The sequence below is a fragment of the Eumetopias jubatus genome, unplaced genomic scaffold, assembly GCF_037043125.1.
Source record: "Eumetopias jubatus isolate StellerSeaLion01/CBP00866 unplaced genomic scaffold, mEumJub1_p1.0 scaffold_4, whole genome shotgun sequence".
Taxonomy (NCBI): Eukaryota; Metazoa; Chordata; class Mammalia; order Carnivora; family Otariidae; genus Eumetopias; species Eumetopias jubatus.
In genome coordinates, this window is record NW_028274810.1 from 110648219 (window position 1) to 110672057 (window position 23839).

The window sequence follows — 23839 nt, forward strand, 5'->3', positions numbered from 1 at the left end:
CCTCACCATTTCCTCCTGCCCCTCCCCAAACAAAGTGGATATAGTTTTAGACAGTACCCTCAGTTGCTTTGTTGTGGTCTTTATCACAATTGTAATTACGTGCTTCCTTGTGTGATTATTTATGTCTGGATTCACGTCATCCTTGTTCACTGCTGGATTCCTGGTACTTAGAACAGAGCCCAGCACCTTGTAAGTTCTCAGAGTCATTCATTCACTCCCTCATGTACCAGGCACGGCCCTCCTTCCTTGCAATAAGTGGTAGACAGGATGGGCATCCACCACTAGATCACCTTCATGGTGCTTTTAGTCTGTTTGTGAGAGCGAATGTAAGAAAGATGATAAGCAACAGAAATAATCCGATCATGAGAGCGGGCTACAGTAGGGTAGTATGAGAGTGTCTGGTGTCCCAATTTAGTGTGGTGGTCAGTGTGGGCCCCTCCCAGCCCTGTCTTCTTTATAACAGATATTTTTAAGAGCCTTTTGCTAACTTGAAATAAAATCATAGAATATGCTGTGCACATATAATTCCAAAAAGTCTGTTTCAATATGTCAGTACACAGCACAGAGACGGGCAAGTGTTACAGATGAGTCAGAGCTGAGTACTGAGCATGTTCATCTGAGAGAGGGCCGCCAGAAGTCCCCCCTACAAGTAGTATAGGAAAGTGACTGACTTCAGGGGGCATGTCAAAATGAGGCAGAAACACAGTAGGTTTAAAAAAGAAAAAAAGTAATGTAATGATTTCCATTACTTAAATTTCCGTTGTTCTTTGGAAAAAAATATTTTCGTTATAGGATGGCAATAATAGGAATATTTTAATATCATTTAGTGAGACTAGTTGAGATGTCCCCTATTTCATGCGTCACCAGCTTAATAACATTTGATTCCTGGTCTGTTAGAAGGAGCCTCATCTCTGTTACAGATGTGTGTGCATGGGGTCAAATACCGACAAGCATTGCCCTCCATAATGTCATTTTCCAAAATGGTGACAACTCATCCTAACATTCCAAAGATAGCAAAGTCAGTATTCCCTAAATTACACATAAGTTGTGTTCCTGGAAAATTCAGTGTAGAGCATACTTTGTGTTTTAAAAAAGACTTGGGTTCTAGAATCAGATTTTTCACCAACATGCATACACATCAGGACACTTGAAAGCCATTCAGGACATAGGACAGTATTCGCTGTGAGGGAACTTCCTGTGCTTTCTACCACGTCTCACGGCCCTGGTCCCCATTTCTATCCCTCATTCTTCAGCCAACCAAAAACAACCCTCTGGGGGCATGATTCTGCCCCGGTAAGACCAGAGTGCATCTGATCAAGATGAGTTCATGATAAGAAATTAGGTCCAAGAGGCAGGCAGAGGGCAGATCGGGGGGGCGGGGGGGTGTTTGCTTCCCTTTGCTGGCGTCGTACGTGTTGAAGCAGGGGGTTGTCAGACCTGACTTACACTGTGAAGTACCTCCCGGGCTTCCGGGTAGGGTGGTCTGTGAGGGGGACAGGAGCACATCGAGGGAAACAGCTGCAGGGTTGATGCTCTAAGCAGGATACCAACGGTGATTGCACCTGAGTGGCAGCTAGGACGGTAGAAGGAAAATGCACAGACTCTGGGTGTGGAGCTGGGCTGGCTGTGGGGGAGGAAAGAGAGGAGCTGGTGATAATGCCTCCGTTTTTTGGCTCAGGAGCAGGGTTGACTGGTGGTGCTTGTTGCTGCACTGGGAAGGCCTGGAGGAGGAGCAGGTGTTAAGAGCAGATCCCGTGACTCTGCTGTTCACGGTCTGTCCCCGACGTCCGTGTGGGGGTGTTATGTAGGTGGCTGGATACATGTCCCAGTTCAGGACTGGAGACGTCCTTGCACCACGGGGCTGGGTGGTATTGGCTGGGCCACCACACACCTCAGGGAAAGGATGGGCCCAGCACAGAGTCCTGTGGCCTGTGATCATTTAGAGATGGAGCAGAGGAGAAGCCAAAGGAACTGTGGAAGACAGTGAGGTAGGAGGGAACCCCATGAGGGCAGGTGGCACAGAGGCAGAGAGAGGGGAGTGGGCACAGGGGCCAGGCTGCCTGTTGTTTGTTTGGACGTCTTAGAGTGGGAAAGCGGAGGGCTGCCCCTGGGCTCCTGTCTGAAGGCCTCATGGACACACGTGCGCCTGAAAGCAAAGCTGTGAAGGTGTTCTGATGTGAAGGGAAACTTTTTTTTTTTTTAAGATTTTATTTATTGGGATGCCTGGGTGGCTCAGTTGGTCAAGTGTCTGCCTTCAGCTCAGGTCATGATCCCAGTGTCCTGAGATCGAGTCCCACATTGGGCTCCCTGCTCTGCGGGAGCCCTCCTTGCTCTGCTTGTGCACGCTCTCTCTCTCTCTGACAAATAAAGTCTTTTAAAAAATTAATAAAGATTTTATTTATTTGAGAGAGAGAGAGAGAGAGAGAGCACGTGCGCACAAGGTGGGGGGAGAACAGAGGGAGAAGCAAACTCCCCACCAAGCAGGGAGCCTGAGTGGGGCTCGATCCCAGGACCCTGGGATCATGACCTGAGCTGAAGGCAGATGCTTAACGACTGAGCCACCCAGGAACCACTATGAGTCACTTTCTGAAACATAATTCCAGCTCAGTCCCAGTGGCAGAATCTGGGCTGAGTGGAGTGCTTGGTGGGAGAGGCCAATCCTCATGACGTTGTAAGAGAAAGAGGCTGAAATCAAGGTAATTGTTGTAAATAAATGTGTAGGAATCATCACAGCAAAGTGATCATTGTCATGAAATGCTAGAAGGTTAAGGGACAAATGGGTATTTTTTTTTTTTTTGTCTTCATAAGAAAAGAGTTGATTCTAGTTGGAGAAATGAAGTCTCTCTTGGCACGTCTTCCTGAGAAGGGTCCTTTGGACACCTGCCAACTGCCTAGCGCTGTTAAACACTCAGAGACTTGCTCTAATTCAGGATGCACTGGGAGTGCACACAGGTCCCTCTCTCTGTGGGAATGGGAGCAGGTTTCGCACGTGGTTCCTCCCAAGGCCAGTGAGTGAGTCAAATCCGGGACTTCCTTCTACTTCCTTCCTTCTCTGGGACCTGTGACTCACCCGTCCAGCTCTGACAGGTGGAGCGCTCCTGCTTGGCCATTAGGAACACAGAGAACAGGCGTATTCCTCACCTGGGAGTGAGCAGACAGTTCCTGGTGGTTCCAGGACTGCTCCTGAGGAAGAGAATACCCCACTGGGGGCTGATGGATCAGCAGCCTCTCCCCCAGACGCAGTCATCGGGAGGAGGTCCTCGGGAGAGTGGCATGGGGTGGGCACTGCGAGAAAGTCATGCAGTACCTGACAGGAGTTTATCTGGGGTCGCAAGTGGTTGCCTTTTCTCTCCCAAGCCCACACATCTGGCCGACTTCAATCAAGTGCAGACCATTCAGTATTCAAACAGCGAAGACAAGGACAGGAAAGGGATGCTACAGCTGAAAATTGCCGGCGCCCCAGAGGTAAGGATGCAGTTTGTGTGCGTCATCAGAATCCCAGCTTTCTCTTACGTGGTGAGTGTTCCATTTCAGGTAGTAATGAGTACGTGCCCCCAAGAGTAGAGCAGGTGACAGATGGAAAAGTCAGTCCGGAGCATTATTGTCAAGTCAGTTGAAGATTCTCGTGAACTAGCTCGAACATCCGCTTCTGAGGATTATGTAGATGCACAGGTACCTTCAGTAAGCAGTGTCATTGCCCGTACTGCTGTGCGTGCTGGTCTCGGGGCTGGGTCACCTGCTAGCAGCCCCGGCGCCGCAGCTCCTGCCAGGTGGGTCACCTGCTGCTCTGACGCTTAGCGTGGGGGCCAGGAGCGGCACGGGTCATTCTCAGAACCCAGCAAAAGAAGTTCTGTGAGATACTCTGAACCCATTGCACAGCTGAGAAAGCCGAGCACAAGTGGTGGAGATGGGGTGGCTCCCAGAGCCCACGCTTTTAATCTGCATGCAGTGTGGCCATCTGGCAAATACTGCATCAGGTGACCTTCTCTGGCTGACAGGCAGTGGAGTCGGAATGACTGGGCTTGTCGCACACAGCACGTTTTCGGACCTCTGTCGTCTGTCACGTGCAGCGCACAGGGCTCTCTGGTGGCGGAAGCCTTTTCTCAGACAGGTTCATCTGCCACGCTCCTCACTTGTTTTTGCCTTGGGAGCGGTGGCATTTCTGAGGCTCTCAGAAGTGCATTTGATTCTCAGAGGTCAATAAATGAAACCCTAAAATATGGAAACTATTGCCAGTTAAAATTTCCGGACAGCACCTCCGTAACATTCTCTTTTGGCACCACCATTGTCAGAACTGCGCCCCCTCCCCCCCGCCCCGAACATGTAGCGGAGCTCAGGGAAGGTGTGGTGTTCGTGGACGAGGGCGTGAGGAGCACTCCTCTGGTTAGGGCGTCCGTGTGTCGGGAAGGAAAATACAGCTCTGATCGTCTCCCGGGTAATCTTTAATGATAAGTCTTAAGGAAGTTTATCAAAATTGCAGGTTTGATAGTGAAAACAGTGAATTCTTACCTCTTAGGCAAAACATGCTGTGCATGCTTCAAATAATGAGATTTTAGTAATTTTCTTTAATGCTAGAAAAATTACGAGGGATAATAAAAATTTACTCCATGTTTGTTTCTAAAATAGGCCATACTTGAAATATACTCAATCTTTAAATTCTTCCCTTAATTAGATGTTCCACAGGGGCCAGACAACTCTGAAGGGAAATTTTTTTTTTTGCCTCCTTTAGTTCTAGAAAATGAATCTCAGTTTAAGTGATTTTTCTGTTTTTGTCTGGGTCGCCTTCTGTCACATATTCTAGGAATAACATCCTTAAATATCAAACTTCCTTTTCCACGCCGACCTTATGACAAATCTGTGTCGCAGTCACTCTTCTGTTGCCAAGTGCACCTGGAGATCTGATGTCATGGTACAGCTGCCCCTTTGATGGTACAAAGAACAATAACGCCTCTCTCGGTCTTCTCCCCTTTCAGCCTCTGACAGTGACAGCACCATCCCTGACCATCGCTGAGAATATGGCTGACTTGATAGATGGGTACTGCCGGCTGGTGAACGGGGCCACACAGTCTTTTATCATCAGACCCCAGAAAGGTGAGGTCCTGCTTCTGCTTGAGCAGTCCCACCGGGAGCTGTTAGGCGAGCTCATCCCAACTGCCTCTACTCCTTCTTTTAGACGACTCTGAAGACCAAATAAGTAATGCAGCCAAGTACGTCTGTGTTCTTGGTTTTCCGGGGAAGTGGGGCAACGCGCAGCCTGTGAGCCGGGTTTGAATAGAAGAGCTTTGGGGAAACAGTGTTGGTGTTCAGGCTGCTGGGTTCAGGCAACACACTGGAGTGCTTTCTAGGCTGCTGTCAGTGTTTGTAGTAAACGTTTGGGATTATGTTCTGGATTTTTTTTTCAGGTATACTTTGTAACTCATGTTAAATAAACTCTCTGTTTTTTCTTATAGATCTCAAAAGCTTAGAGCAAAGAACAAAATTAGTTCTAAGGCATGATGTAAAATCAGGGATTAGAACGAGTAATTGTTAGAAACAAGGCTGTATCACTTCGGAAGCCATGTGGGGTTCTTAAAAGGCAGTAAGAAGGGTTGTTTCAGAAGATTTGGAATTCTGAAATAATCAAACAGAATGTTCCCAGCAGGAAAATAGCGTAGTGGTAGCAGGAAAAATCTGGGCTCTAGAAATGTATCCTTTTGTATGTTCAAATGGCAAGTCCTCTGAGCTGCCATCTGTAAATTGCTTGACCTTTCTGTGCCCGGTTCTCTAGCTCTAACACACACAGAGTGGCACCTTGTATGGTTTAGGGAGGGTAAATGACTTCATCTGTGTGAAAGGCTTGGAACTGTGTCTGGCACATGCAGTGGCCATAAATGTTAGCATTGTTCCCGTGGCTGCTGCTACCTGCAGAGCGATCCTGACCTACTGTGTGAACCTGGACTCTGACTGTCCTCATCCGTAAAGAACGATGCCTGCTTTATGGCGTGGGAGGTGGGTCCACAGTGGTGCCCACAAGTAGCCAGCTCTGTGGCCGGTGGACACGGGATCCCCTGCAGCACTCCCCTCCGTGACCGGGACCATCACAGGGAAGTGGTCCTGAGGGGCCGAGTGCTGTGTGTCCAGGTACGCACTGTGGAGAGGAGCTAGGAAAACAGATGATGGAGTCCTGAACTCCTGGTAGAGACGCAGCAGAAAGCCCGGCCTACCAGCAGCCCCGTACCCTGTGTTCACAGAGTGGCTGGAGGGAGCAGTTGGGAGCCGGGGGGAGGTGTGAGGCAGGGAATCATTGGAACCTTTGTTTAAAAGTTAGTGTCATGATGTGCTCTGAAAACAATAGCTAAAGTGTGTGGATTCTAGGATATGCCTAATCTAGTAAAAATCTTTATGATCACACCATTAAAACCTATTCTAAAATACAGTTATATTTAGATTTATAGTACCTTTCTTTGTATGAAATATAGTAATAAAGTTGCTTTTAGAAAGGTCTAAAGGCTACTCTCAGTTAAAACTTGTACAGACATAAACTCTTGATTTTTCATTTTGTGTTTTAAGCAGGGCTATGTACCTTGCAAATATCATTTAAATATTTTAGGGAAATTCCTTTCCATGAAGACGGTATTTTGCGAAAGTGTTCAATGTGACATATTGCCTGTCTCCTTTTTAGTAAATAATTTAAAATTTTTTATCCTAATTTACCAAATGTTCTTTATCAGTTTGTGCACACAAAAAAAATAACATTCAGACATTAAGCATTGAATAAGCCAGCCATTCCATGTTTGGAAACTTCAACACCTTCCTGTGTTGGTTTTTAATTGGCTTTTTTTTTCTCCTTAGGGATAAACATTTTGATATCACATCTTGTGAACTGAGATGCATTAAGTTCTTCGTGCATATGACGAGCACAAGTGAAAACGCTTCTCATAAAATCCTAGTAGGGCGCTGGCTCTTAGCAATTTTATGTTGTCTTTACAGAATGAGACACTAGATTCGATAATGTACTTACTTTATTCTCAATCCCAGCATGTTCATTTATTATACAACTATTTTGTAATAGATACCTAATGTGAAGGTATACTCCTAATGGAAATAATACTTTAAATCAAACATTTTTAATGGATTATAGTCAGAAATATATGTGGACAAGAGTACATGAGCATTTTTTAATTTAGATTTTTTTAAATTTCTTTTTTTTTTTTTAATTTTATTTATTTATTTGAGAGAGAGAGAGACACACCGAGAGAGGGAACACAAGCAGGGGGAGTGGGGGAGGGAGAAGCAGGCTTCCTGCGGAGCAGGGAGCCCGATGCGGGGCTCGATCCCAGGACCCTGGGATCACGACCTGAGCCGAAGGCAGATGCTTAACGACTGAGCCACCCAGGCGCCCCTAGATTTTTTAAAAATTTCTAATAAATTTAAAACATGTTTCTACACCCCAGTGCACCATTTTCCTGGCAGTGTGCTTTTAATAACATATATGTACCCATATGTCTTCTCTAGATTGTAAACTGTTTAATGGTAAGCAACAGGTACATGTTTATACGCATAACAGGGACACCAGTTCTAAGTGACCTGTAAGTTCTACATGTGAGTTGTGAGTATGCTCAGATGCACTTGATTAGTTCTGTGATCCACCACTAGTACTTTGCACTTATAAAGTGCTTTTAAAGGTGGTGTTTACTGGGGTGGAAAATGTAATTAGAGCCACAAGCAAGATATCCTGAACTGAGTTCCATCAGAGTTGCTGAATGACCTCGACCCGTATTGTGGGGCGTTAGCTAACCTATGCCTTACCCACAAGAAAGCTCAGGGGCAGTTTTTCAATTTTAGTAAAATTCTCCTCAGAGGAAAGAATTATGCAGATTAACATAGGGTCATAATTTCCTCATTCCTCAGAAGATTTCCTGTGTGTGGGATGATAATAAGCCTGTACCTGGGAGGGAGGGGAGGTATGCTTCTAAGATGTCATGACCCAGAGTGTAGGAAGAACAGAATTGACAGAGTTGGTTTTGTAAACATGAAAGCACTTCTGTTGGTAAAAGAAACATTTTTTTAAAGCTGAGATACAGGAGGGAAAACATCTGTGACACAGACAACAAAGAATTAAAATCTCTTCTTTCTCGCGTGTTCTTCCAGCTCATTAAGACAAGCCAGTATGAAAATAGGCTCCTTGTAGAAGAGTGGACATGGAGATGTGCAATAGGCATTGGACACCAGCGACAGATCGCATTTTCTGGTTTAGGTTGGGTGAAGTGACGGATCTTCCGTTCCATCCTTGGAAGATGTGCTCTCCCATTTTGTTGGTGTCTGCATAAGTTGTCGGAGGCCAGTGTAGCGATGGTGCCCTGCCCATTGTCCACCTCCTAGAAGTCCTCCTGCAGAATCCGATGGACACAGGGTGTCTGTCCACTCTGCAGTGTGTGTAGCAGCTCGAAACCAGACACAGCCTAAATGTCCAAACAATGGGAAGGAATCACTAAGTGAGGGAGCATGCACCCCTCATAGAGTACTCCACAGCTGTGAAAAACAGGAGGGGGTGCTATTTTCGTGCTAAAAGCCTACACCTGCGTGCACACACATATATGTAGCCAGGCCTGTGTGTGTGTATTCGCACGTTTAAGAGGAGTCTGGAAATCTGGGCGGCTAAGTGACCAACTGTGGACAGGGAGTACTCCCGGGGAGGTGGAGATGTGACTGAAGCAGGGGGCGAGGCTTCGGCCTTTCCACTTCCTTTCTATAGTATGCACCTTTATGATTTAGATTTGTTACAGGGAATCTGCATTGGTTAATTTAAAAAACAGGTAAGAACTTTTATTCAAAAATTAGAAGTCAAATGTAGGTTAATATAAAGATACATCCTTAATCCTAAAGGATTTATTCTGGGAAATAAGCTATCTGCCATGGGAATGACATGAGAAGTCGTATGTTAGTCCCATTGTTTGGACATTTAGGCTGTGTCTGGTTTCGAGCTGCTACACACACTGCAGAGTGGACAGACACCCTGTGTCCATCGGATTCTGCAGGAGGACTTCTAGGAGGTGGACAATGGGCAGGGCGCCATCGCTACACTGGCCTCCGACAACTTATGCAGACACTAACAAAATGGGAGAGCGCATCTTCCAAGGATGGAATGGAAGATCCGTCGCTTCACCCAACCTAAACCCCACTAGGTCTTCAGCTTATAAATTTAAAGGAATGTTAAAAACTGACACCTAGAACTGGGCGTTGTAGTCGGTGAGTCCTGCGTTTTTGTAACAGTGCTGCTGCTAGTGAGTGTGGCCATGTTGCTCAGTGATCTGAAATGGTCTTGCTTCCCGAAAATGTACTCAGGATCCTTTGTTGTTAATCAGCTCATTTACAGCCTTCTCTCTGCTCCTGCCCAGCTGCTTAGGAAGTCTCTATTAACCAAGTCTTTATGAGCTGGTCTCTTTTTCTCCCCAGGGAAGTTGACCTTGCAACAAAGAGTGCAGACGGCCAGCGGCCATTATTAACTGACAGTGGTGGTGTAGACAAGACCTGGTCGGAGCCTTCATGGGTGGTCAACTAATGATAGGATCTTCTAGTAACTCCACTTTTGGCCTTCATGGTGTGACTTGGTTATTTTGCCTGAAATGTGGATGTCAGAAAGTCAGAGTGAGGCAGTTTGGATGGGAGTGCAGCAGCGCGTTGGGTGTCACATGCTGGTCGTCTGTGTTCTGCGGTGCTGCGCATGCCTCACCTGTCCCTGCAAACCAGACGGTCCGATTTCTGTTTCACAGATAAATAGTTGTGCAGAGTCACTCAATGTGGGATCCGAGGCTGATTCGGTTCTTCATTTACCAAGCAGTGGTCTGAGAACCTTCTGAGCGCAGGGTGCCCTGCTGAGTGTTAGAGACACCTGTGTGCAGGTTAAGTCCGATCTTCGAGTGTTCTCACACGTGGAAGTGCCCTGGAACGAGGCAGAAGCACAGCAGCACCACCCAGAACCACCTGAGTTACTGCAGGAAGGGCTCCCTGGAGCTCAAATTGTGCTTGGATGGAGGTTTTGTTTTTTTAGAATATTGTATCATTCGTTCATTCATTTATTTATTTTTCAGTTGTAGTTAGTTAACAAGGAGTGCATTATTGGTTTCTGGAGTAGAATTAGCGATTCGTCACTTTCGTACAACACCCAGTGCTCATCATCACAAGTGCCCTCCTTAATACCCATCCTCCATCTAGCCCATCCCCCACTGAATTGAGCTTCGAGAAATTGAGGAATGGTCTTTCTGCCAGAAGGAAGAGCACCTTTCAAGGGTCGGAATGTGTGAAGGCAGCATGCTGTGTTCAGGGAAATATGATATGCAGTCACCCAGTTCCAGGGAGCAGTAGGTAGCGAGACTGGTAAGACAGGACAAAGGTACCTTCTGGGGGCGAAGAGCTCTTGGGGTAAGTTCTAGGGCAAGTGCAAGGAGCAGAACTGTAGGCAGCAATTGTGACTGCACTGGGTGACACTAATGGACTACCTGGCACGGCGTCAGAGAGATGGGCGGTAGGTGGGCAGACACCCCAAAGATGGAGATAGGGCAGTGTTGTGTGCCAGCAGAAATGAAACAGTGCTTTGTGGGTTGAGCAGATGTGCTTAAATTTCATCTTAAAAGCCATCGAAAGGGTTGCCTGTCTGGCTCAAGTCAGTTGAGCATGCGACTCTTAATCTCAGGATTGTGAGTTCGAGTCCCACGTTGAGTGTAGACATTACTTAAAAATAAAATCTTGGGGCGCCTGGGTGGCTCAGTCGTTAGGCGTCTGCCTTCGGCTCAGGTCATGATCCCGGGGTCCTGGGATCTAGCCCCGCATCGGGCTCCCTGCTCCGTGGGAAGCCTGCTTCTCCCTCTCCTGCTCCCCCTGCTTGTGTTCCCTCTCGCTGTGTCTCTGTCAAATAAATAAATAAAATCTTTTAAAAAAATAAATAAAATCTTAAAAAAAAAAAAAGCCAATGAGAGACACTGGAATTTTAAACAACGGAATGACTTGATGAGTTTGTATTAGGGGGGAAATGATCCTCGTAGTAACTTAGCCCAGGGATGGATTAGAAGAGAGGATTAGTTAGGTGCCTGTTAGATTTAAACAGATAGAAGACAGTGACCTGGGAGCTCTGTGCTTCCTGCTTCATGGAAGGAGGGTGGGAGAGAGCGTGTCCGCCAACCACCAAATGGAGCCCTGTGCTTTGCTGTGATGAGAGCGGCAAGGGCTGGTGCCAGGAGCCCCGAGCCCACCCCTGTCATGGGTGGCAGGTGACCCCTTGGTCAAGGCCTGCTTGCTTCCTGGGCTGCTCTGGTGCATCAGTCCCTCTGCCTCTGCACATCCCGAGGATTTATTTTCCTTGTATTTGTGTTTCCTAGACAGGTTTTGGTGTTGCTTCTACTGAGCATTTTTATCAGAGGGCAAAATGGCCAGTCCTCTGGTGTAGGGATGTCTTTCACCCACTTACCCCCTCAGGGCTTTGCTCTGATTAGACAGTCCCTTTTATACAATATGCACCTCCAGTCGGTTTATGTGTGTTGTAAATATTGAAAACAAACCACGAAAGCCTAAGATGCACGGTGTAATAACTTCCCTATTAAAGGGTTATTGCTAAATTCTGGACTAAGACTTACCCTTGTTCTCTGATTGCTACACCTAATCTTTTCAAAAGAAATAGGGACCTCATCTCTCTCTCTCTCTCTCTCTTTTTCTCCAGAAGGTGAACGGGCTTTACCATCAATACCAAAGTAAGTGCTGCCTTGTGTATTTTGTTACTTATTTGTGTTAGAAACTGTCAAGCAATCACCATGCTTTATTTTCCATTTGCCTGAATCATCAAACTTCTATGTATACAACTAGGGAAGTAGAAAACAAGTATTTCCAGAAAGAAGTGAAATGAGTTGTAAATCGTGTCATGTATTTAGCTTTAACCAAAAACGTAAAATGACTTTCCCCTTATCTTAAGTTGATCGGGCAGCTGGAGGACCGACCCGGTGACAGCACCAGGGAGGCCTGTTGATGGTTTATACTCAGCACTCGCCTTTTAAGAACCTGAGAATTGGTGCCATTCTGGCCGTTTTACAAGTGAGAAAAGTAAACATAAGTATTTGTGTTCATTTTTTAAGTTGCTGATGTCATGAATTTCATAGTAGGTGTGTTGATCTATAAGATTAAAAAGAATTGAGCAGTGATGCCCGAAGAACTTACTTAGTAACTTCTCTGGGGTCAGCCAGCGTGCAAGGGACTGGGGACCAGAGGAGTTAAAATTGGGAGATGTGGACACGTTGGTAAGTAAGCATCAGAGCCGAGTGCTGGGCGCTCTGGGGTGGAACAGAGTCTCATGACATCTGCAGGCGTTGCTGTTGCTCTGTGGGTACAGGCCAGCATCCTTGGGCCAATGGGCCAGACCCTGACCACTGGCCCCTGCCAGCCCCTCTAGGCTTGCTTCACCACCACTCACGCTCTTCTTCAGCTCTGTTGAACTTCCTTTAGTTACTGGAGTAACTGGTCCTTTCCTTACCTCCAAGCCATTAAAATGCTCTTTGCTCACATGTCCCACTCGTCCTCCAGCCTCTGTGACCTCTCCTAGGCCCTGCTCATCTTTCCGGCTCTAGAAACCTCCCACGATCACCCAGCCCTGGAGAGCACACCTTGTGTGCTTCCCCATAACACCTTCTTCCTTGCTGGAGGACTTAACCACACTTTCACAACTACCTCTTTGCTCATCCATGCCCCCAGGACCTTGTGGACAGCCAGGGTCATGTGGCATCATGGACCTGACCCGGGGAGTAGCTGGTGTGTGGGAGGTGCGCCGTGGCTGTGCGGGTGGTGGAGGGATGGGTGAAAGCAGCTTGCTTTCAGCTTTCAGGCCGTGTGTTTCACAAACTCACTAATGTTTAATAGATATTTATTAATGTCCCACATTAGGCCAGGAATATATGCCCAGAATATCTTCAACTGTAGAGAATCTGTAAGAGATTACTTTGAGGATTAAAATATGCAGAATCATAAACAGATACAAAAGTGGATCAAGACGGTAGTAGGTAGAAGCGGCAACAGATGCTAGAAACAGTGAATTAAAAAGGAAACTTTAAAAGAGTGACATTTGCCACAAATCACAGAGCAGGATACCCTGGGGCGGCTCTTGTTTGGAAAGTGGTGAAATCCATGCAGCTGTGAGCAAGCGGATGTGCAGCAGCCCCCGGAGACGCGTCGTGGGAGAGGAAGAGCCCACCGCGTGGGCAGCAGGGCGTGGAAGCACACGGCCCGACCTCCTGTCGGGAGCGCGCACCCCGACTTCCCTGTGCGCGTGGTTCAGAGAGTTGCCAAGAGTCATGTAGCCGCAGTAGAAGAGGAACCGGTGATTTGTCACACGGCAGCTCTGGTTCAACCCTGAAGCTCATTAGATCTCAGATGCATAGGGAACTCAGTAAAAGGAACTCGGTCCCATGGCTTTATGCTGAGATCACCGATCCTAGAGGCCCCGCAGCTGCATACTGAATCTTCCCCGTTCTCGAGAGGGATCTGCTGTCCAGGTCCCGTATTTCCCAGTGTAAATTCTGTGTGCTAGAACCATTTTCTGTTCAGCACTACTATAGTACATGCTTACGTATCTGGAAGAAGTTTTCTTCTATAAAAATGTCAAAGTCACTCTGGCATCTAAAGATTCTAGGGTTCCTTTTCTGTCTCTGTGTTTTGTGCTTTCCAAAAATTTAAAACTGAACTATGCTTCTGTTTTTTAAATGTCGCTAAGACTTCTGGCCAAAATTTTATTTTATGTGGGTAGATATCTAAAACACACCTGTTGTTGGGCCATTTTATGAAACAAGTAACCAGACATTAGGCTTAATCTGTAAATAATCAAAATAGGTATTAAGGTCCTGCCTGCTTTTTTACATGCTCTGAATTTAAGGAGGACAAGGCATACTCTTGGGTGTTTTTCAAATTATGTTTTAGAGTGCAATTTCAATTCCAGGTGTTTCTTTTCCCTCTATTTTATAAATGTGGGGCGACCCCTTGCAGTCTAGCATTGCAGTGTAAAATTTGATCTGACCCACATACTCACCGGCTGCTGAGTGGTGGTATAGGGCTGAAGCTGCTGTCACGAGCCGCTCTCTCAGAGCATCTCAGTGTTCCTCCAGTTGCCTATTGTTTCTAAAATAGTAGAGTGGTCTGGTTATTTTAAGTGCCTCAGGTAGTAGCGCTTAATCTTTTAAAAATCACCCTTGAGAGTGCATGGTCTCCATGGGAAATGGCATGGTCCTGACTGTAGGCACTCCCTGTTTGTCGGCACGGCGCTCACGGCTCTGCTCCTCTCTGTTCCAGGCTGGCCAACAGCGAGAAGCAAGGCATGCGGACACACGCGGTCTCCGTATCAGGTGAGAGGCTCCACCCAGAAAGTTCCAGATAGCGATCTGCCAAGCAGAAACATTCACGGTGCTATAGAAGGAGCGGGCTCTTTATTGTGATTGCTCTTTCTAGAATAGCTTAGAAAGCTAAGCCGTCTGACCACCCAAAGCTCCATAATTTTAACTTTATTAAATGGGTTTGAATATGGCTCAAGATTTTCTTTAGAGGAGATGTGTATATGTAATACAAGACTGTATAGACTTGCAAGTTATTTTTCAGTTGTAATGTCATGTTGACCATACTTAGAGTGAACATTTTTACTTTTGTACTTGCCATTATAATTAATCTTTGCAACTTAGAATGTAACAGTATATACTTTGTGTATTTATTGTTTTGAGTTCAGGAAATGCGAAATGTTTTTCAGTGGTTTCTGTCTTTCACAATTAACATTAAGTGGTGTTTGAATATTGTTTTTTTAAGAGACATAGTTAAGATACTGGCACAAGCAGTATGTTAACTATTTTTTTGCTGGTGTCATGAGTATGGTGTGCTTTCCTTGGTATGTTTTCAAAAAATATGTGCCTTTTCCCCCCATTGAAAAATGTGGGAAATAGAGGAAAGCGGGAATGGGAAGCATCTTCTGTGTACCCAAGTTTGGTATCTTTTACACGTACACACAGACATGTGTATGTGCGCACACGTGAACCCCACACAGACGTGCGTGCGCGCGCACACGTGAACCCCACACAGACATGCATGCGTGCATGTACATACATGCACACACGCACGTCTGCAGTCCGGTCTGAGCTCTGTGCTATGTTTGTACAACAGCAGCTTCCTAATAACTCCGGAATCTGATAATCTGACTCAGAAGAAACCTAAATCCTATTCGCTTGATTTCCCTTGAGTTAGTTTTTCCTGAAATTTAGTGTCATGCTATTGCCTAGTCGATGACTATATTGTTTCCTAGTGTTCCAGCATATAAATGTACTTGCTTGTTCTTTACTGTGCACAAACAGCCCACAAGCCCTCTCTCAAGAAGTGTTCATGCCCACCTGTATACACTTGGCAAAGGTACTCTAGTGATGAGCGGTGGGATGTGTCATAGCGCTGCAGTCATTCCCTGACGAGCTGGAGAGCGTTTTGAGTACTCGAGCTTGGGCCCTTGGCCGGTGTCAGATGCCTGGTGGACTGCGGGGTTGCCAGCACGTTCTAAAAGAATAGTCTGTCGCGCTGGCATGCTGCCTTCACCCATGTGCTCTCCTAACCCAGCGGTGATGCTAGGGCACTATGGGGTACTTGGCGTTGGCGCGTGTTGGGCCTGCCCCTTGTTAGGGTTTTTTGGGCACAGGAGATGGGCCAGACGTAAACCAGGCCCTCAGGGAGTTTGTGATCTGGTTGGAGAGACAAAAGCCACCCTGTGCTAAAGTGGTGAGCGTGGCGAAGGATTCTCTCCATGAGCAGGCCTGGGTCCAGAGGAGAGGAGGACAGCTGGGCGCCCCAGGATGACCTGCAGCGTGCCGTAAAGAACGGGTGAGACCGGGGCCGGCTGTGCACCGCTCTCAGAGCTCTTCTCCATTGTCCTGCGGGCCGCAAGCAGCTGCACGAGCGAGCCCCAGGGAGCACCCCCGTGCGGGCCAATGCGTACCCCAGCCCTACGCTGAAGAGAGAGCGGAGGTGCCCTGTTAGGTGCATCAGGACTCTGCAGCTCAGATGAGGTCCTCAGAGACCCTTCGCATCTTGTTCCTTCTCCGGTTTTCCTGACCCCCTTTCATCAGCGTCCTCACTGCTTCAGGCTTTGAACCTCAGAGTTTTTAGCACCTGATCATCCTTGAACATCTGGGTTTTACCTCTGCCTGCCACCCATCCTTTCCCGTCATGCCTTCACTGTTCTCCCTAGCTGTCCCGTAGCCACAAGTCTGACCCTCAGTCCCTTCTCCGTGTTAATTAATTGCCATCATACGTATATAATTTAAATAGGCAGCTCTCTGGTCAGAGACTTTCAGTTACAATTTACAGTTAGACAAAGTTTAGGTTCCTTAGCTCAGCCCTCAGAGGCCTCCCTCCCCCCCCACCCCCACACACATTATTTTCCAGCCTCAAAGAGCAGGGACCTGTGCTCCACCACCCACCTTCTCACGGCGGGCATTCAGCTTGCTTGAGTTGTCCCATTGGCCGGGATGTTGTTGTCATTGTTACGTGTCACAGTCTTCCCGTTCTGATGGTGACACTGTCTCTTACGTGGTTATCACCATGGTCATCTACAGCTGCCGGAGAAGGAGAGCACTCCATGTTCAGGGCATCTTTAGCGACAGCACCAGGGGCTCCAGAGTTCTGTGTACCCTTGTCACACTACTGCTTGCTCACTTCGGTGAATTGGGCGAGCAGGTGTGGCGTCCTTCTATCTTCCACAAAGACTGTAAAACGTAACATCCGGCCCACCAGGAGCCTGCCTCACACTTAACTCAGAAGCTGTTACCTTGATGCCTAGAAAACCAGTACTGTTTCTAAACCCTGAGGGTGTTTCTTTACGGAGTGGCCTGGAAACCTACACCATATGGGGGTGTTACTGGCCCCCCGATGGAGAGATCCAGCTGCCCCGGGCCTGCAGACTCTGCATCTGCTTCCCCCACAGCGAGCCATTCTCTTTCTTCAGGCTCCTGGTGTGAGGCTGCAGTCCAGTGGCATGCCGGCCATGAGTGTGTGCTTTTCTGTCACGCTTCATCTCGTTGAACCCCTCACGAGCCCTGCAAGATGGATATTATTCCAGTTTGACATTTTCCACTTTGCATTAATTCAGTCAGCAAATACTGTGTGCTGGCTCTGTGCAGGCCCTGTTCTGGGTGCGGGGGTATGATGGTGAAAGCAAGGCCAAGTCCCTTCCTTTATGGAGTTGACATTCTGTGGAAGAGACAGACCAGAGACACTGGATTAAAATCTAGCAGGTAAACCGAGAGCAGCAAGGGGGAGGCTCCTGAAAACTGTGGTCAAGGGGAGCCTGGCTGGCCCAGTCAGTGGAGTGTGTAACTCTTGATCTCAGGATCATGAGTTCCAGCCCCACATTGGGAGTAGAGATTACTTAAATAAATAAAGCTTTTTAAGAAATAATAGAATTGTGGTCAAGAAAAGTATCTCTGAGCGGGTAACATGTGGGCAGGTAACTGGGTGAAATGAGAGCTGGAGCCGTGCAGACAGGGAGACCCCGAGCACTGGGCCCCGGAGCAGGAGCTTGGAGAAGGCAGGCAGCAGCCAAGGTCGCAGGGAATAGGGAGAGGGACCAGGAGATGCAGCAGGTACAGCAGTCAAGACTTGGAAGCTTGGCCAGGGTCACAGACAGCAAGGAGGTGACAGGACTCTCTTTAGTTAGTGTTCAGAATGGTTTCACGGCATTAAAACCTTCACGTGCCTTAGATATGATCTTATTTAATCCCTACGACAGCCTTACAGGGCCTTTTTCATCTGTGTTTCACAGATCTGAGGGGAGAAGTTCAGAAAGTAAACCAATGTGTTAGTGTCACACCTGAAATTGAAGGAGCCCGGATTGGAACTCAGTCATTATTGCTCCCTAGGTGATACTGTCTTTCAGTGTGCTGGTTTAGAGGAGTTTCCCTCGGGTACAGATGAAGAAGCACTTGGAAGGTGGAGAAAGTGGAACTTGTGCGACTGCCCTGTTCCTGAAAATTTCTTATCTTACCTGGTCTTCAAGACCAGATTCAGATGTCACCACCTCCTAGAAGCCTTCCCTGACTACTCCAGGACTCCTTCCTCAGAGTATTCTAGCCCACTGTGCATCTTTCTGTTATGGAAAGTTTTTAGATGGATGTGATCATTTTGGAAACCATCTTGTGCACTAGATCACAGCCCCATCATAGGCAAAGACATGTTCTATTTGTCTGCTTACTGACTGGGACATCAGTACTTAGTAACTCTTTTTAAGTGAGTCGATGGATGCCTGAGCAAGGTGTGGAGACAGGCTGGGACTGAGGAATGCAGTTCCAGGAGCTAACGCAGAAGGAAGAAAGGCAGGAACACCCCGAGCTTGCAGGGACATGGGAGTCACTGGGTTCTCAGATGGTGGCCTGTAAGGTCAACACTGTGAGTTGTTCTGGATGCTACTGTGAAGGATTTGGGCAAGGGGCATGGAAGCTCACCAACAGGAATAATGAGGATCTAGATAACTGAAGACCGTTTTCAACTCTTGATGGATCCCTGGTTGGGAAATGAAGCAGAATCCTGACTTTGAGAGAGGAGGTACCAGGCACTCCTTCTTATTTCCTTGCAAAGTAAATGTCAGTACTTGATCATCTTCATTAAGACCACAATTGTAACCCATGTTGAATATATGGAGAGTTTATCTTTGAAGTCTAGACAAAGTTTCCCTGTGGGAAAATAAATGTAACACTGAGAGATTTGAAGAATAACAGCACATTTCTCTGGGCACCTCATTCTGAGGGCCTAAAGCAATGGTTTTTAGCCTAGTTAAGTTTTTGGAAACATGCATATTACAGAGCTCAGGTAGGACCCAGAGGCCAGTGCTTGCAGGAAGGCGGCTGCGAATGCCGCAGGGAGGGGCGTGGCCTCCGTCCTGGACTCGGCTTGAGCCGTGAGCGCACGCGTGTGTGTACGTGTGCATGTGTGTGTAAATTCTCCAGGAACACAGGGCAGTGAATAAAGCTGAATTTTAAATGTTTTGAAGGCGTAAACTCTGTTTTTTCTGTTGTTGGGTTGGTTTTTGTGTTGTAGGGTTTTTTTGGTTTGTGTTTTAGACCTTCCGGTGACGAGAAGTACAGGGCCACATGTGGTGAGGATGCCGCCACATTTATGAACAGGGCTCCTGCTGAACGTTTCAGTTACATAAAATGGGATCAGAGATCGTAGAGCATTTTTCTCTTTTGTATTTCTGCCATGAAAACCGACGTAGTGACCTTTTTCTGTCAGTAGAAATGTTTGGTTTGATTGTTTCTGCTGAGCCCTATGTGATGGTACTTTTTCAGTATCTATTGCAATTAAAAAATTTTAACTTTGTAACGGATTCTTTGGTTCAGTTGTTAATCATGCATCAGTTCCTTTACTACTTTTAGGTTTTTCAATTTAGTGACTAAAAATTATTCTAAACTAAAATATATTGAACAAAATAAATGTTATTTGCTTTCAGCTGATTCATTATAAATTTTACAAGTCACTTATATATACAAACACAGTTTGTAAACTGTAAAGTTCTATAAAATGCAAGGTGGTATGTACCTAGTCCATAATAATTGTTGCCCTTTTCCTCTTCTTCCCGTGGCCTCTGAAATTCCCACCAGGTCTGTGGCTCGCTTGTTGCTGTGTCACAGCCTCGTGTAAAACGTAAGCAGGTGTTTACACAGGAGCGAGGCCCAGAGATGATGCCTGACTTGTTCACGTGCGCTATCTTGTTTAAACCTCAGGACAGTCTTCCTTGTGCTGTTTCCACTTTACAGGTAGGGAAGTTAAAACTCAAAGTTGAGGGGGCCTGGCCCAGTTCACAGAGGAAGTAATAGACTGATTGAAACCAACGTCTTGAACTCCTAAAACCACTCTCTTTACATTGGGCTACACCGAATTGTTCAGAAGCTTAGGGACTTTCTATGTGGAAGGGAGGACTGGTTTGGAAAAACCTGAGTGTGACTGCATTGTAGTCTGTCCCCCCATTTGTCAAGAAGAGCATAGCGGCTGACTCATTCCTGACGTTCTTCTGTGAACATTTGAAAGTCTGCCCTATGCTCCGGTTTGAAAAAGTTTCTTTTGTCTGTTTTACATGCTAGCTTCAATTCTGACAGTGCTATGATTTACAGGGTAGTCTCTGTCTATTGCTGAAAGCTTGGTGTTAACACTAGCTTTTGGGAATTTTTTTTTAAGTTCCCTAATTTAGAGTATTAGCACCTAGTACATGCGAAGTTAATTTTTGTAAATTAAGTGCTCTGTGACATAATTTAATCAAATCGATGCTGCTGATTGTTTTTATGTGCAGGAAGTGTAAGTGTTGGATGTTATTGACTTGTTCCTAGTACCTGGCTTACTAGAAATTCTTCTCATTTCAGCAATCACGAATAGGGTTCTGTAATCAGTCTCATGTTAGGAGAGACTTTTAGCCATTGAGAGGTTCACGGTTGTGTCTCCTTCGGTATGGTCAGGATGGCTGATGGTCCGGTGCATGAATGGCCACAGCACCCCACTGTGCTGGCTTCTCTCCACCACCATTATTAGGCCATTTGAACTCTCTTTGCCTCTGCTGAGATTTGGGCTACTGAACCATCTGCCTCTCCTCTCTGGCTTCTAAAGGAATTGAGAAAAATACTCTGTGGAGTCATATGGGTACTGAAATATCTATGTCGTATATTATAGTCTCCAGAGCTAAACTGGCTTTTCCTAGTCCTAAGCCTTGAGTTGGACTTGACCCCCCGGCTGCAGGGGTCAAGGAGGCCTTGACATGTGGAGGCCCCCTGCAGGGAGCAGCCTGAGACACATCCCAGTCAGAAAAAGCCCACATGAAAAGCAGAGCAGTGAGTACGACAGCAGACTAAACAGGGAATTCACTTTTCCATGCTTTCCAGGCCACACGTATCTGTTACCTTAGCCCTGTGCACCTGTTTCCAGAATGGAGCGTATGCCCACCTTCCCTCTAATCAACCTCCACTAATAGGCGGCAATGCAGTGCTTTATCTACTGAAGAAATTGTGTCACTTACGCCGTTGTTCCCCATACTCTGGGTCTGGCTAGGGATACCTCTGTGACGCTGTCTGAACATGCTCCTCTTGGGCCCCTGCATTTTATTTCCCGGGTACTGCTTATTAGGATCAAGGGAAGTTTGATCAGATTCAGGCTCAGTGATTTTTTTTTTTTTTTTTTTTCCAATACATCTGACTGTCTCTCTTCATGACATGAAGACTGACCAGAAGATTTGGTCAGCGTGTGACCATCCATTATAAAGTTCCTGTGAGCATTACACCTGATGGCCTTCGTGGCCATTGACTTGCATGCCTCGATTCTGTCAGGGGCCGCAAAGTGGCCACACCTGACTTCTGCCATGTCTTCGTTTATTTAGCTATTATAAAGAAGGCTTTTCCTTGGCTGTTGAGTTACCCTGAGAAATGCTTCCTGCTGGAAAGACAAGAAAACTGCCTCGTTCATCCCCTTTATTTTCCAGGTTTTTTTAAATGGTGAGTTGCCTCCCTGGCCAGATCTTGTTCTTCTGTGCTTTCTTTTTTTGAGCATCATTATGAATTTGTGGGTTTTGGTCGACCCAGGTTGGTTGATTGCTAGGGCAGTTTCCCCCACAGACGTCGTCAGCCCTGACCTGGACCGTCTGAGCAAAGGAATGGGCTGAGAGGTGCGGTCACAGGGACTGCTGCTTTACTTGTTAGTAAAGACAAGCAGGAAAGCGCTGATCCCCTCAGACGGACCCCGGTATGCCAGCATCTTGAGAAGTCCCACGTGTCATCTCCCACCTTACACTTGTGTGTAAGCCACAGCATCTCCTCCAGACCTCTGGTCACCTCCCCTACCCAGCACTGGCCCTGCCCTGGGGGCGCCGCTGCCCCACCGTCCTCATAGCCACAGCCGTGGTTTCCCCTCAGAGCCATTGTCAAACTGGGCATGGAGGTGAACTCAGTATCCTTTGCTTCTTGTTAACTCTTACAGACTATTCTCCCTCAGAAACGCATGTATCAGAACAAGACTCCCCTGCATTTCTGGCTCACTGCCACCCCCAGGCACCCCTCCAAGTTCCAGGTCATTTCCGTGTCCATGGGAGAGGATTCTTCCAACCCCTAGCCCCTCTGAGCGGGGCTCTGGCCCTCTTCTCACGCCCCTACAACAGAACTCTGCACGAGAGGCTTGCACCATCAGTCTGCTGCTGGAGATAGCCCTTCCCTGGCTTCCTGCCTGTAGGCCTTGCTGCTGGCACCCCACTCTGCATGTTGGACGACCCCAGGTCTCAGTCTTCCCGCCTCTTCCCTGCCGCCAGTCGCCTCCTTGGGGATCTTACCGTGTCTCATGCCTTAATTATACTGGCGACTCCCAAATTGTCATCTTAATCCCAGAAGCTTCCCTGAGCTCGACTCTTGGCAGCCAACTACCTCTTCAGCACATCCACTCTGGGGGCTCACGGGCATCTTACTATGCTGAAAAGTGAACCCCTGTTCTCCCCACCAAGCATGCACCTCTCAGTTTCCCCTCTTAGTAAGTAAGTGGTGGTTCCTTCCTTCTGGCTGATCGGACCAGAGTCTTTGGGCCTGTTCTGGTGCTGCACTGCTTCTTACTCTATATTCAATCGATTGGCACATCCTAACGGGCTCAGTCCTCTGAATATATTCAGTCCAGCTTCCACACAGCTGCCGTTGTTCAGAGGCACACACTCTGTGCCTGGATTGTTGCAGTAGCCTGGCAGGTCTCCCAGCACCCTTTAACAGCCCCCCCAGGAAACCTTTAAAAGCTAAGGCCGATCGCATCACTTCTTTTTACGTGCATCCGCCCCATGTCATTCACAGTGACAGCCAGAGCCCTGACGTGGGCTCCCTGGTGCACACCACCACCGTCAGCATTCCCCACTTCCCCCTCACTCTTCTGGCGCCCTGCCTGACCTCCCTGCTCCTGTGCAAGGGGCCCAGGCTCACCTCTGTAGAGCGGGGCCTGCTCAGCTGCTGTTTGTCGGCCCAGATGTTTTTACTGCCCTCTCCCTCTGCCCCTCAGAGGCTTTTTGCAAGTGACTCCTTCCATATTTAAAGTTGCAGCACCACTGGAAAATACTCCCTGCCCACTTCGGCTCTGTTTTTCTCTGTGGCACTTAGTATTGACACACCAGGTAATTTACCTTTTTGTTTATTGTTTTTGCCCCATACTAGAACATAAGTTGATTAAGGTAGGAGTTGGGGGGCCTGTTTCACTGCTGTAAACCAAGCATCTACAGTGTGCCCCGCTCATGGTAGGTGTTCAATAAATGTAAAGTAATCATCTTGAATAAAATAACACACCTAAATAAACAGAAGAGTCCCAACAGCATTTTTATTTAATGGTGTGGGATAATCTTGATATGACTGAAGAAGAGTTATATTTTTTAAAAACTATTCGCTTTTTAAGTCAATATAAAGAATACTCAGGTCAGTTTCGAAATAAAATAAGCAATAGAAAAATGGGACTTAGCTCGCACTTACGTGGTGGCTGCCCCGTGACAGGTGCCTGGGGAACCCCATGGGACCCTCTCCACAGCTCTCTGTGGGGGAAGCCTCTGTCGCTGCCTCATTTTACAAATAAACAAGTTCGGTAACTTTTCCAAGGTCAAAGAATGAGGAGGGGAGCCAGCATCTCAATTCAAATATGTGTCCTTTGTATTCTTTATGTTTCCATAATTCCATACCTAAAGAATGGGTTTAAGAACAGTAAAATGAAGTCTCTCATATCCTTTACTGGGATTCACCATGTTCATATTTTGGCCCACTAATCTTCGCTCAGGTTTTCCCCCTGGAGCCATTTGAAAGCACTTGCGGGCATGCTG

At 47.1% G+C, this 23839-nt stretch overlaps 1 protein-coding gene across 4 annotated transcripts in view; it reads left to right on the forward strand.

Moving 5' to 3' along the window:
• PTK2 (protein tyrosine kinase 2) overlaps positions 1–23839 on the forward strand; it is a 254738-nt gene that overhangs the window by 150147 nt on the left and 80752 nt on the right. For all 4 annotated transcript variants that reach the window (XM_088022737.1, XM_088022738.1, XM_028105631.1 and 1 more), the window contains 4 exons: positions 3358–3465; positions 4974–5091; positions 11693–11723; positions 14302–14354. In XM_088022737.1, the coding sequence (XP_087878863.1) occupies positions 3358–3465; positions 4974–5091; positions 11693–11723; positions 14302–14354 (310 nt within the window). The remainder of the gene's footprint in view (positions 1–3357; positions 3466–4973; positions 5092–11692; positions 11724–14301; positions 14355–23839) is intronic.